The sequence below is a fragment of the Cervus canadensis genome, chromosome 13 (genome assembly GCF_019320065.1).
Source record: "Cervus canadensis isolate Bull #8, Minnesota chromosome 13, ASM1932006v1, whole genome shotgun sequence".
Classification (NCBI taxonomy): domain Eukaryota; kingdom Metazoa; phylum Chordata; class Mammalia; order Artiodactyla; family Cervidae; genus Cervus; species Cervus canadensis.
Genome location: NC_057398.1, coordinates 59,463,538 through 59,478,296, shown reverse-complemented (window position 1 = coordinate 59,478,296; position 14,759 = coordinate 59,463,538). Strand labels below are relative to the sequence as shown.

Here is a 14,759-nt window from a genome sequence, read left to right as displayed (position 1 = left end):
CTGAGAAAATAATTTGTGAGGCTTAAAAAAAAAAATGGAGAGGGTTCCTTGGAAGGTATAAGCCAGAGTGGGAAAACTAAATAAAAGTCTGCATATTGCTCAGTGAGAACCCCTCTTTTCTACTGGATTCCTCATATGGTGGCTGGCTATGTATCCCATCCCAACCTAGGATGGAGCACTTAAGGATACTTCACTAAGTACACCTATTGAGGATTCTTGGTAATGTGATTTATTGACAAAAAGCCATCTTGCCATAATGAGGGCCCTACTGTGCTCACCACCAATGGATTTCTACATATAGCAACATGTTAGTCAACCTCCAATGGAAAAAAAGAAGTTTAAAAACATAGAAAAAAAAGTCAGAGGAAGCAAAAACAAAACAAGGAAAAGAAGAAAATGAAATAGTGCCAAGCTTAAACCACAATGGAGAGGAATATGAAAAAGCACACACACACATACACATAAAACTGAATCACTTTGCTGTACAGCAGAAATGAACACAACACTGTAAATCAACTATACTTCAATAAAATAAATGAAAAAAACCAAAATTTTATAGGCAAAAAATAGTATCACACAAACAAGCAAGACAATTCAAAGGACAAAGCAGACAAACAATTTATAAAGCAACAACAGAATGAATATTTTCAGAATGAGAAAAAAAGACATTTCATGGATGAAACAAGAGTAGGATGCCATAAATAAGTAATAATTGGCAAAAAAGAAAGAGTCATCAAAAACTTAAAGAAAAAAAAAGATTTCCCAAAAAACTCCACAACAAATCAATAGAAAGGTGGAAAGATAAAGTTAAGGCAATATCTTGCTGCTGCTAAGTCACGTCAGTCGTGGCCGACTCTGTATGACCCCATGGACGGCAGCCCACCAGTCTCCTCTGTCCCTGGGATTCTCCAGACAAGAACACTGGAGTGGGTTGCCATTTCCTTCTCCAGTGCATGAAAGTGAAAAGTGAAAGTGAAGTCACTCAGTCCTGTCCGACTCTTCATGACCTCATGGACTGTAGTCGACCAGCCTCCTCCGTCCATGGGATTTTCCAAGCAAGAATACTGGAGTGGGGTGCCATTGCCTTCTCTGAGGCAATATCTTATAACATTGAAAAAGATGAGTCAATGGGCAAGAAACAAGAAGGAAAAAAATTAAAATACCAGTTAAGGAAGTCCAGCATCCAACTGATCAGTGAAAAGAGAGACAAAAGAGGGAACAAATTATCAGAGAAATAATAAAATAGCATTCCCCAGAACTGAAGACCATGAGGCTCCATCCTGAAAAAGTCCACAAGAAGTATATCATTATCAATATTAATAATAATGGTGATAATAGCATATACATAGAGGCACATTGTCATGAAATTTTAGAAAAGCAGAAAAAAAGAGGACGTCTTAAAAATTGTCAGGAAAAACAACATGGTTACCTACAAAGAAACAGGAATCAGAATAGCAATGACAGTTTAAAACATTCAGGAAAGGATTCAAAATCCTGAGTAGAAATAATTTTTTTTCTCTTGAATTATACACCTAGACAAACTATCAATCCAGTGGGAAGGAGAATTACAATAATTTCAGACATCAAGCTCAAAATATTTACCTTTCATGCACCTACACTCAGAAAGTCAATTCTTCAAAAAGAAGGGACATTTGGGGCTCAGAACACAGAGAGAGCAACACAGAGGAGGAGGAAAGGGAATTCCCGAAGAAACAGCTTTGGAAGACTGGCTGGGACAGCCTTGCAGAAACCCCACAGAGACCCAGTCCAGACTGGAGCAGGAGTTGGAAGACTCCAGGAAGGTCTTCAGGAAACAAAACTGAATCTAGAGATTGAGTTTTCCCTATGACATACTGCTTGATTCAGCATTTAAAAAAAATTCTCCTGATCACAGTCATTTAAATATGAATTTAAAATACAAGTGTTAGTTGGCCTTCATAGAGCCAATTCAAGCCACCTTAAAACATCACAGGTATATCCTGAATGTCTTCTTGTAGTGGAAGCTGTGTCTTCCTGACCAAAACCAGATGCCTGGGAACCAAATGTGAGGTGGACAATACTGAAACATATAAATGTGAATGAGGCTTCCCTGGTGGCTCAGCCAGTAAAGAATCTGCCTGCAATGCAGGAGATCTGGGTTTGATTCCTGAGTCAGGAAGATCCCCTGGAGAAGGAAATGGCAACCCATGCCAGTGTTCTTGCCTGGGAAACCCCATCAATAGAGGAGCCTGGTGGGCTACAGTCCATGGGGTCACAAAGAGTCGGGCATGACTGAGCTACTAACACGATATGAGGTGTGAATGATGGTGTCATTTCTGAAACTAATGGGTTTTCTATCTTCATTTTTCAAACATGAATGCCCTTTTAAGGAGAGATCTCTACATAGTTTCTTCCTAACTCATTATTTCAAAGGCATATTCTTGCAACATTACCAGTTCTTTAAGACTAAAAATATTACTTAAGAAAAATATCCTAGTCCAAACTTCTGAAAACACTGGCCTGGAATAAACTTAAACTTTAGAAACATGCTACTGCTGCTAAGTCACTGTATTTCTTTCATAGAACTGGTTAATTAAAGTTTTGTTCAAATCAGACAAATTTTTAAAATTTACTCATTTTTAATTGGAAGATAATTGCTTTACAATGATGTGTTGGTTTCTGCCATATATCAACATGAATCAGCCATAGTATACATATGTTCCCTCCCTTCTGAACCTCCCTCCCACCTCCCACCCCTCAAGCTTGTCACAGAACACCAGATTTGAGTTCCCTGAGTCATTCAGCAAATTCCCACTATCTTTTTTACAAATCGTAATGTATAAGTTTCAGTGTTACTCTCTTAATTCAATTTGTCCCACCCTCTCCTTTCCCAACTGTGTCCACAAGTCTATTCTCTATGAAATCAGATCGACTTTTAAAAAATTTTGTAGACAAAAAACCTATTTTTATTGAGCATTTTGTATGATTATTCACGTCTATGAAGTATCTATTCTCTTCAACAGTACTAAGTGTTAATACTCATTGCTGCAAAGTGCTTGGCAGGGCCCTAAAACTCTCAAGACTTATGGTCCGTTCCATGTCCATGATGTTCACACAAAGATTGTATAATTACTTCAGTCATCAAGATCTCTTCCATTGTCTTTGATGAATGTAGCCGTTTTTAGCCATCTCCTAGTGACAAATAAATGTTCCTAGTCCTTTCCTTAAAATGGTGGGTTTCTGGAGTCTGCGGTCAAGTTTAATGCTAACAAATAAGGCATGGCTGCATGTGAAGCATCTCAATGGACAGACATAAATGATGTGCCCATAGGCTTACTCATTTTTGTGGTTGGCTAGCTTTTGCTGAGCTTGCACTGTTTCTAGGAATATGAAATAAACACAACTAAGTGAATCTTCTGGACCTGAATTCTCTATTAAAAGAAAGTGAAGTACTATGGTTGGGGGACTAGAGGGAAGAAGCTAAATTTCTTCTCATCTCCATCCACAACACCATGCCCGCTCTTTCAGCATCTCAGACTTTGTGTCTGCACTAATCTGAAGTGCTGGTAAAGCTTCCTGAGAACAGCTAATCATTATTAATTCCTTTAGAATTCATTGCAATAACATCAATCATAGCGAACTCATTTGGTATTAATATGGATGTAATGTGAAAATGAATAATGCACACAGGAGTTTTTATATTCCTATTTTAGAAAAATAGTTATGAACAATGTATTTCTCTTTCCATTGTCAAATCAGTGCCTCTGAGAGGTTTTCTATCAATTACCTTCATCATCATTCCAGTTGAAATCTTGTCAGAGCAAACATATTTCAAAGGATTATATCCAACTCCATTACAGCATTCCTGGCTCTTTGGAATAAGTTCAGTCTCACAGCATTTTACTGGCACTGGGTCATTCTTTTTAACATGTGCTTTAGACTCTCCACTGGAAGCTGAGCAGCATATGGTATCTGACATATTCACATAATCCAGCCCACAACAGAACATCCCTGCAACAATAAAATGTTATATATGAATATGAAATTTAAAAAAAAGAGAAGAAAACTGAGGTTGCTATAAAGTTTGGTATAAAAATGTCAGACTCAGGCTGAAATGGTACAATAGCTTAGGTAGCATTTCCCTAGCATGGTGATTTAAATGTACAGTGAGGGGTCCTTCCGACCAAGAGCACTAGACACTAATTAGGTAAAGAACACACAAGAGGAAGTGTACTAAAAATCATTCAGCAGGGGGCCAAACTTCTCTGAAGCTCTGTAAAAAAAAAAAAAATGGTCTGATTTCTGTCATGAGAATTACCTGCCCATTTTGTGATGATAACATCTTGTTATGGAAGAAGTGGTAGTTAAACCACAGGAACTCAGAAGAAATCTTTAGAAAGTCACAAGGGAGAAGTCACCCAGGCACTCTGGGACAAGAGGCTAGGCAGTGGAGAGGGAGCACCATCCTAGAACTGGAGACATTGCCTAAGCATCTTGTAAGTTTCTGCCTGCCTTTGTCTAAGATACAGATAGATGCTGCTTGTGAACCCAGCAGCATCTGTAGCCATCCTTGGCTCATAAGAGAGATTTGTTTTCAAAACCAGCTGATCATGCTCACTGATCAGGTAAACCAGTTGGCCAGCATTTTTTCAGCTGCAAGTAGATCCATTGCTAGATATGGGTAAGAGGCGCAGGGTAGTGGCAGAAAGACCTTGTGGGGACAATCATTAACCCTCACTTCTCAGTGAAAGACAGGTGTACCTGAAATACCAAAGAGCCTCCTTTCTCCCACCCAATTCAGTGTAACTTCCTGAGTTCACATCATTTAGATCTTGCCATAGAAGAGACACAGCAAAAATACAGACATAAAAGGCTGAACAAGCAAACAATGCTCTAGAGTCAGATTAAACTAGAAATTAAGGTACGTATACCTCATGTCACTGGGCTATCATAGTAGAATTTCTATCCAGTTACACAGCAGTGCGATGTGATGAATGATTTATTTTAATTATAATTTTGTTTATTTATTATTAGTCCCAACTGATAACATAAAGAGACTCAACTTCAAAGTGCCCTGGGGTCCTAAATTGTTTAATCTGGTCCTGTACAAATACCTACACTATGAAATATCCCCTTAGTAACAGACAAATGAATTTTAAGTACTTTTTAGATTATAAAAAAAAAAAAAAATCACTGAAAGTAGACACCGATTTGACACATGCCATAAGAAAGATGTTTGTCCACTCATGACTCCAAAGGACCCTCTCACTGACCTTTCCACTTTGAAAAAAATTTCAATATTAAAACATTTTAAGTTTTGATTAGTAATAAACATTGATCATTACTACATTTCATCACCATGTTTAAAGGTGATGTATGTCCAAAGTAATTGGTTTAAAAGTAAACTGTGGGGTTTTTTTTGGTACTTTACTATTAATTTTAGTTGTTTTTAACATTTCTTGGGAAAGCTCCTTCAGAAAAATACACACTGCAGCGCTATCATTGTAGTCTGAGTCTTGATTACGATGGGTAAAATTCACATACACACACAAAAAATCCACAGCTTCAAGTTTTATATTGTTTGTGCATGTTTTTTCCTGCTGCCTTCTGATCAGACATTTAAATACAACCTTGGATTCTTTGCTGTCATTTTTTTTCTCTACTACTTTTCTTAAAATAATTCATGTTTCTATTTTAAAGAGCAATCAAAATCTGAAAACCGGCCCTTTAGGGAGCAGAATACATTCTCTGCCTCCACTCCCAAATTACTTTATGGTTCCACCATGCTTTCAGTATAAAATCAAAATGCAGACATTGACCTAATTCCAAACTCCTAATCAGTCATCTGATCGCTCTGAGGGACTTTTGACAGGTCAACTAAATTTTTGATAATGAACTGTTTTTACACTAGAAAAAAAAAGAAAAGATGCGTTCTTTCACAAAGAGCTTCATCTTTGTTTCACGGAATTAAAATTTTCAGCCAAGATTTCACTCACATAACAAGAAGTGACTCCCTTTCTAGTTTCTTTGGTAAACCATTACTTCTTTAATTATTATCAACCTTGTTCCAGGGTGATAAATTGCTAATTACTTAATACCCTAATCAGCGTTCATTCTTTGCACAGATAAACTGTGACAGTGCCATTAATTTAAATAGTAATTTCACTTAATGGCCAGAACGGCACACCAGATTTTTATGCAGCATTTTCTGAAGACTGCATCCATCACCGCAATATTCTGACATAAAGATGTCTGACGCGCACTAACTCACTTAAGCAGAGCAGATGTTGCCGAACAGAGCTTGGTAGTAATTCCCAGAGTGCATCACTTCAGCATGAATGAGCTGCACACTCAGGGACAGACAAGCTTCTGAAACTGCATTGCAATAACTTTTGACCCTACCTAATTTATCACATGGAGCACTTGACTTTTGAACTTTGACACAGAGAAGGCACAGTTTTAAATACGCCCAAAGAAAAACAAAATGGGTCATGTATCATTGATGGATTGATCTATACTTCCAGAGGCTCTTCATTAAATCTGTACAAATGTGGAGATTCTCTTTGAACAAGATGCAGATATTATTAAAGGGGTGGAGTATGCACTGAACTATTAGATATTTCTTTTTGAGATCAAACAACCTATATTGGTTTTCCAAACAGCATATATATCCAATGGATAGCTTCCACTGTATTGGATACAACTGAAAAATAGTGAAGGAAATAATATTTTTACTCATAATATTATGAATACTTCCAATATGTTACCAACACTTACTTATTGTCCATGGCTGAAAGGAGAGCATTTATAAACATCTAATCCTGATTAGTTTCTAAATCATTAATTCTATAAAACAAGTGCTCCATTAAAAAAAAGCCTAAGAATTAGCATGCTTTTGAGATAAAAATAATATAGTCATAAAAAACAGAGTCTGGAATATGACAAATCATTGTGGAACTCTGGGACTGACCATGGAGACCGTGTTTTAAGCCATGGGATTATATTTTAGGTTTAGAAGAATGTTAAAAAAAAAAAAAAAGACTTGTGATTAGTCATCCTAAGGACAAACATAAAGTTGATGGCAGAACAGAAAAGAAAAGAAATGCATCTTTTCTTCACCAGCAGATGGCTCTATGACTACCCCCACAAAACTGAGACAGGGTAGGGTGAAAACATTTCCCAAATCATTGCAGTGTATTTCATAGCGTTTATACATTACACTTTTCAAAAGTTCATTATGTCATACGGAAATCTTCCTGGGAACTCTTCTTTCAATACAAGTCTTGCACAATGGATTTCTGTAATGTATTTTCCTCTTTGCAAAGCCCCCAAATCCCATCTATGTAACAGGATTAGCCATTCATTCTATTGCTGTCCCAGTCAAGGATATGGAAACTCAGAACCTTATTCTAGAAGAGTTTCAACCCAGAGTTTCATACCTAAGACTGCATGGACAACACAGATAATAGAACTAAAGCAATCTATTCCAAAGGTATGTCATCATCAGTTCCTCTTGGCTAACGGAAAATCTTGTCCTCTCTGCATGACAGAGAGGCTTTAGTTTTCATCTTTTAATATGAAGGGGTATAATCAAGTCAAACCCAAGACTGATGGCACAGATGATAAAACCATATAAGCAAACACTACGAATAAAAAGAGTAATAAAGAGGTTGAAAATATAGTCAAAGAAAATGGTTAAGAATACATATCCACCGAAATGACGAGCATGACTTTCATCCCGAGGTACCTGTATAACACTCCTACACAACTCATCTGCCCAGAGAGAGCACTAAAAACATAAACGCTACCCCAGCACTTCTGTTCCAACAGCATCTGTTAATTCACTCCATTTATAAAATACATATTGACAAAGACAACTGAACTGGGACCAGGGAGATTTGATTTGGTGTGAGAAAGTCAATTCAATGTGATTTTGTTAAAGGGCTCCTGCAGGCAAATAAAAGAGTTTAAGTAATAAAGTACATAAAGAGATGTTTTATGAGCCAGCCTGGTCTCGTGGCAGGCACACAATGCCAGGCAGGGAGAGAGGCCAGGCTTAGGAACAATATTATGAGATCCAAACCCTCATGCAGCAGGTATGGTGTTGCTAGGTTGAGGAGAGAAAGGGCCATATGGATATTCTGGAAGGTCATTGAGGTCATAATCATTAGGGGCGACAGGAGGGAGCGGCAACAGAGAGAGGAAAAAAGACATGTGGAACGTGTCTATTTTCAGTGAAACCTGCAGGGAGGTCAAGAGACCAAAAAGAGATTTTTTTTTCCTTTTTAAAAGGCTCATTTCTTCAGTCCACCATGATTACTAGAGTTGGTGGAACTGTCGAAGGTCAGGAGGACTGTGGAACTAATTTTGAGTCACAGGAATTGAGGAATGTCACAGTTTGCTTAAGAAATATTTGGATAGTATGGGTATCTTATTGAAATTCGGGGATTCTGAAGTTTGGGCCCATGAGTGGACTTCAAGGGCATGTGAAATGGCAGGCAAATTTTTGTGTGTATCCTACATATTACTATTTGAAGTGAGGGTATGCCACTTTCAAAAGACTCTACCAGGAGTGTACAACATTCAAAAGATTCAGAACCCTTGTCCTAGTGGACAGTCTATGCTTAGGAAAGGTACTTTTGGCAAGAATGTTTTAACAGACTTAAATTTGCTTTTGTTTTTGGCAATAATGTCTTAAGGGACTTATCTTTCTGTCTCCTTCACATCCATTTTGCCACTCAAATCTGATTTATCTCAAATCACAGTTATTATTATCTCATCAACTCTTCCCTGAGTACCAAACAAGGTTCAAATCCTTTTGGCTCTTCAGGTTTGTCTCCCTCTATTTGCTTACACGCTGTGTCTACCTCCAATAAACCCAACTGCTCACCCCTACCTAGACATGCTTTGCTGCTGCTGCCAAGTCGCTTCAGTTGTGTCCCGACTCTGTGCGACCCTATAGATGGCAGCCCACCAGGCTTCCCCATCCCTGGGATTCTCCAGGCAAGAACACTGGAGTGGGTTGCCATTTCCTTCTCCAATACATGAAAGTAAAAAGTGACATGCTTTACAGGCTGCTAATTTCACACTTTAGATCAGGCTATGCCCTCTAGCTGAAACATCCTTCTTCCATCCATGCATCTCAAAATCCCACTCTTTGTTTGTGGTTCTGATCCAGTAGTTTAGCTTTCTCCATCACCTTGGATGGAGTGATCACTCAGTTTTAAGACTATGCTTATATATTCATCCTTCTCATATGCCTATGTTTAAACATACAGGCACTTTTCTCCTTGATAAGATTGCAAGTCCTTAAGGATAAAAATAGAATCTTAGCCATTTTATACCCACAAAGCACTGAGAATATTTTGAACATAATCACAACACAATATACATTTATTGAATGAAGGAATATGGCAATTGACTAAAAATAAAAACAACAGAAGAACAACAATGTTAAAATGAGACACTGCTGCTGTTTTAAAACTCTGGCTCATTATGGTATTTGGGGGGGCAACACTTTTGCATCCCCACTTCTCTATAACAATGGTTCTGTCTTTAATGGGTCTGTTTTCAGCTAACCCATCCAAAGGAATGAGTTACTCAACTGATTAGTCATAGTACAGGATAACTAACTAATGGTCATGATTTTCTAGTAGAGTAAGCCTTAAAGCATTGGTTCTTAAAGTTTGACGTCAGGACCCCTTTATATTTTCACAAATAAATCAGGATTACAAATCGCTTTTGTTTATGTGGGTTATATTTGTTGATATTTACTAGATTAGGTCCCATCACTTCATGGCAAATAGATGGGGAAACAGTGGAAACAGTGGCTGACTTTATTTTTTTGGGCTCCAAAATCACTGCAGATGGTGACTGCAGCCATGAAATTAAAAGACGCTTACTCCTTGGAAGGAAAGTTATGACCAACCTAGATAGCATATTAAAAAGCAGAGACATTACTTTGTCAACAAAGGTCCATCTAGTCAAGGCTAAGGTTTTTCCAGTGGTCATGTATGGATGTGAGAGTTGGACTATAAAGAAAGCTGATCACCAAAGAACTGATGCTTTTGAACTGTGGTGTTGGAGAAGACTCTTGAGAGTCCCTAGGAACTGCAAGGAGATCCAACCAGTCCATCCTAAAGGAAATCAGTCCTGAATATTCATTGGAAGGACTGATGTTGAAGCTGAAACTCCAATGCTTTGGCCACCTGATGCGAAGAGCTGACTCATTTGAAAAGACCCTGATGCCAGGAAAGATTGAAGGCAGGAGGAGAAGGGGACGACAGAGGATGAGATGGTTGAATGGCATCACCGAGTCAATGGACATGGGTTTGGGTGGACTCCAGGAGTTGGTGATGGACAGAGAGGCCTGGTGTACTGTGGTTCATGGGGTCACAAAGAGTTGGACATGACTAAGTGACTACACTGAACTAGATTAGAGCTTAATACTGAAATGTTTGAGATAGGTATTCACTAATTCACCTAAAATAATAATAAATATATAACATGTTAATATAAATATTTTTGAAAAATAAGCACATTTCCAAACTAAGAAAAATTAGCAAGAAGAATGACATTGTTTTACATTAATGAAAGTCTTTTTAACATCTGGCTTAACAGAACTACCTGAATTCTCCTGTTTGTACATTCAACTGTTGCAATATCATGGAAGCAACCTAAATGTCCATCAACAGATGAATGGATAAAGAAGACGTGGCATATATATACACAATGGAATGCTACTCAGTCATAAAAAAAGAATGAAATTGTGTCATTTGTAGCAACATGGGTGGACTTGGAGGTCATTAGACTAAGTGAAATAAATCAGATGGAGAAAGACAAACACAGTGTGTTATCATTTATACGTGGAATCAACAAACTAGTGAATATATAACAAGAAAGAAGCAGATTTATAGATACAGAACAAATAAGTGGTTACTAGTGGGGAGAGGGAAGGGGGAAGAGGTAAAGTAACGGTAGGAGATTAAGAGATAAAAGGTACTATGTATAAAAGTAAGCAACAAGGATAGATTTTATACCATAGGGAATATAGTCAATATTTTATAATAACTATAAATAGAATGAAAGTGAAAGTGTTAGTTGCTCATTCATGTTCAACTCTTTGGGACCCCAGGGACTGTAGTCTGCCAGGCTCCTCCTCTGTTTATGGAATTTTCCAGGCAAGAATACTGGAGTGGTTAGCCATTCCCGTCTCCAGGGCATCTTCCCAACCCAGGGATCGAATCCAGGTCTCCTGCATTGCAGGTGGATTCTTCATTAATTCTTTACTGTCTCAGGCACCAGGGGAGCCCATGAGTAGAACACAACCTTTAAAAATTGTGAATCACTATATCGTATACATATAACATATAATATTGTACATCAATTATATTTCAACTAAGAAAACCAGAAAACTCTTCCTCAGCATTACATGTCATGGAATCTCTGGACAACTCCACTGTATAGTATGAGAAAATGAAGGTGAATAGGTTAGTATGAAATAGTTTAATATTATTGTGAAAATACTTTTGATCTCGCCTTCAGAATTCCCTGGGCCATACTTTAAAAGTCACTGCTTTAGAGCCTAGCACGCATTCACAGCGCCTCTTCTTCTAACTTTGGCACATGTGTGGTGTGCAGTCAGTCTCTCTCTTTTTTTCTGGTCATCCCCCAAATGTTTGCAACTTGGTAGTTATTGGGCCTGCTCATCTGTTCTGATAAACATTGATGTGGTTTGGGTCGGAGAGTATCCAGTGCTTGTTCAGTTATCAGAATGCTCATAAAGGTTAAGAGCTTAACTATAGGGATGGAGTTAGCAACACTTCCTAGTCACAGTGGCAGGAGATTCACAGGCAAATCTCCCAGCCTCCCTTGCATTTAGGTGTCTATAGATAGCTGAGTTTCAATAAACTGTAAATAAAAGTACCTGCTATTCCTAGGTCTGGCCAAAAAAAAAAAAAAAAATCCACATCTGTTATTTTATACTCTTTCCTTCTTGTAATTGCAGGACTAGATACAATTCCCAGGTAATTTGAGACTCTACTTGTCGAAAACAGCAGCACTTTCAACAATCAGAACGATTGTGGGAAAGAGAGCTACCTGGATGACAACATTCACATCACATCCTATTATATGGGAAAGAAATGAACCTCCATGGCATTTGAACCTTTATAAACTTTGAGATTCATTTACAATAACGATGAGCGATACCTGAAGTAATACAGCCACCGACTTGACGTGTGAATTGGAAAACGTTTTTAACTTCCATTAGAAGTATTTCTGTTTCTTCATCTGTAAAATGGAGATAATAATAGTACCTATCTCATAGGGTTTCCTCTAAGGATGAAACATGTCAATGTATATGAAGCACATAGAACTCAGCTTGGCAAACAGTGAAAGTAGAATGTTGCCTGCTTTTTCATATTGTAATATTTTTAAGTCTTTATTGAACCTGTTACAATATTTCTTTGGTTTTATGTTTTGGGTTTTTGGCCATGAGGCATGTGGGATCTTAGTTCCTCTGCCCAGGGATTGAACAGCTGCTCTCTGTACTAGAAGTCAAAGTCTTAACCACTGGGCCACCAGGGCAATCGTTGCTATAATTTGTCTCCTGCTCTTTGTGTACATCTTTTGCCAGTAAACAGTACCTTGGAGTTCCTTGGACTGCAAGGAGATCAAACCAGTCCATCCTAAAGGAAATCAACCCTGAATATTCATTGGAAGGACTGATGCTGAAGCTGAAGCTCCAATACTCTGGCCACCTGATGTAAGGAGGTGACTCATTAGAAAAGATCCTGATGCTGGGAAAGATTGAAGGCAGGAGGAGAAGGGGATGACAGAGGACAAGATGGTTAGATGGCATCACTGACTCAATGGACATGAGTTTGAGTAAGCTCCAGGAGATGGTGAAGGACAGGGAAGCCTGGTATGCTGCAGTCCATGAGGTCACAGAGAGTTAGACACAGCTGAGCAACTGAATAACAAGGAGACACTGGGCTGGATTTCTTGACTGGCTATATTTCTTGGCTATATTTATAATACTAGTCTTTTACAAATACTCTCCATGGAGGAAATTTCTGAAATGACTGTGCATCTACATTGGACACTTGTGTATGTATTATCTGATTTAATATAACATTCAATTTTGAAGAAGATCTTGGAAGGTTGGTTTTTCCTTTTTGTTTTTGTTTTTTTTTTTTTTCCTGGCAAAGTCAAGTTTCTTGTTAGCTTATAAGACAGATCCAGAGGTAATCCTTAAATTCCTCAGGTCAATGAAAATGTCATAGTTGAAATCTAATTCTGTTGTATGTAGGACAACTATTCACTCTTACTATTTTATGGACAGTTGATGGAAACCATCATAGTGAAATAGAACTATCAGCCAAGTTGACAGCATATATATTAAAATCTTCCTCTAGATATATCCCACTGGTTTGGATTTTTAAAATGCCTAAGATGGATACAACTGTGGATGCAGAGAGGTGATCTACAACTTCACAGAATAGTAAATGCCCTGGAAATACCCTTGATGGCTACTCAAAGATAAAAATAAATAACCAGAAATCAGGGGTTTTTTTTTTGTTTGTTTTTTTGTTTTTTTGGTTCAAATAAGATTAGTCTTTCCCACATTGGGAGGATTGAAATTTAATTATGAATAATTAAATTTAGTATTTCTTATTTATATAAGGGCTACCAAAATACTGAGAGTCTATATTCTTATTAAGGGACAAGATTTTGGAATAGCCAGGATTGATACTTTCAATAATTTTGATTAACTTCATAATGGAAGAGCTCCTCTTAATAGTTTACATCAGAACTTTACAGAAAAGAGAATGTATAAAAGAATGTGGTATTTAACAATAAAACTATAATACTTTAAATAATTGTTACTTTTATTATGGATAATTCTTTGATGTTTTTTGAAAAGAGAAGAAATCATAGAAAGATAGTGGAGACTTCATAGTTCATCTCCATCAAGATACTATGATGTCCTGAAATCTTAACTTGGAGGGGCTAGAGTTCCAACACATAATAGTTGTAAGCTCAGGAAACTTGATCTTCAAGGTCCTTTGCTTGCATAAGCCCCTTTCAAGGCAATGATAGTCATATTTTTATGAAATTTTCAAATGTATGATACATAACTACAATTTGTTTTGGCCACTGTCTCTTGCCCTTTTAACTTGCCCTCTGTTATATGTGTCCTCATATTGATTAAGATTGGGGTAACCATGGACCTTTTTGAACTCAAACTAAGGGGAAGTTGAGTCTGGGGAATATTTAGTTTGGGTTCAGTAGGTAAATTTATATGATTTCAGTCACTTTCTTTAAAAAATTGTCAAGGCTTAAATATGTCATTTTAACCACAATTTGAAAAGATAAGGAATGTAAGAAATCACAAACCTTTAATTTGTATGCATGTAAAGGAAAGGTTTAAAGAAAGATCAGATAGAAAAATTAATATAATATGAGACAAAAGCTATAAAAATGAACAATGGAATCAGTTGAAATATTCTGACATCAAGAAGAAAACTGTAACAAGATAAATTTCAAATCATACCCAAAGTAGGAAACTATTAAAAGAAAATGATGGATCTAGGATTGAAGCAATGCATAAGCAATTTGATTACTTTGATCATACAAATTATGAACAGAAATAACTCATATTGGAAAAATCTAAACTTCTTATTCATTTGTAGATAAAACAATGGCATCTATGACAAAATACAACTTATAAATTCAGTCATACAGTAAGGATATCCATGAAAATTGGTAATGATGCT

The 14,759-nt window shown here is 37.2% G+C and overlaps 1 protein-coding gene across 1 annotated transcript in view; it reads right to left on the bottom strand.

The window, feature by feature from the left end:
• The window catches only part of USH2A (usherin), an 893,901-nt gene that overhangs the window by 207,927 nt on the left and 671,215 nt on the right, over nucleotides 1–14,759 (bottom strand). The window contains exon 51 of the mRNA XM_043484771.1: nucleotides 3,767–3,990. Coding sequence (XP_043340706.1) covers nucleotides 3,767–3,990 — 224 coding nt within the window. The remainder of the gene's footprint in view (nucleotides 1–3,766; nucleotides 3,991–14,759) is intronic.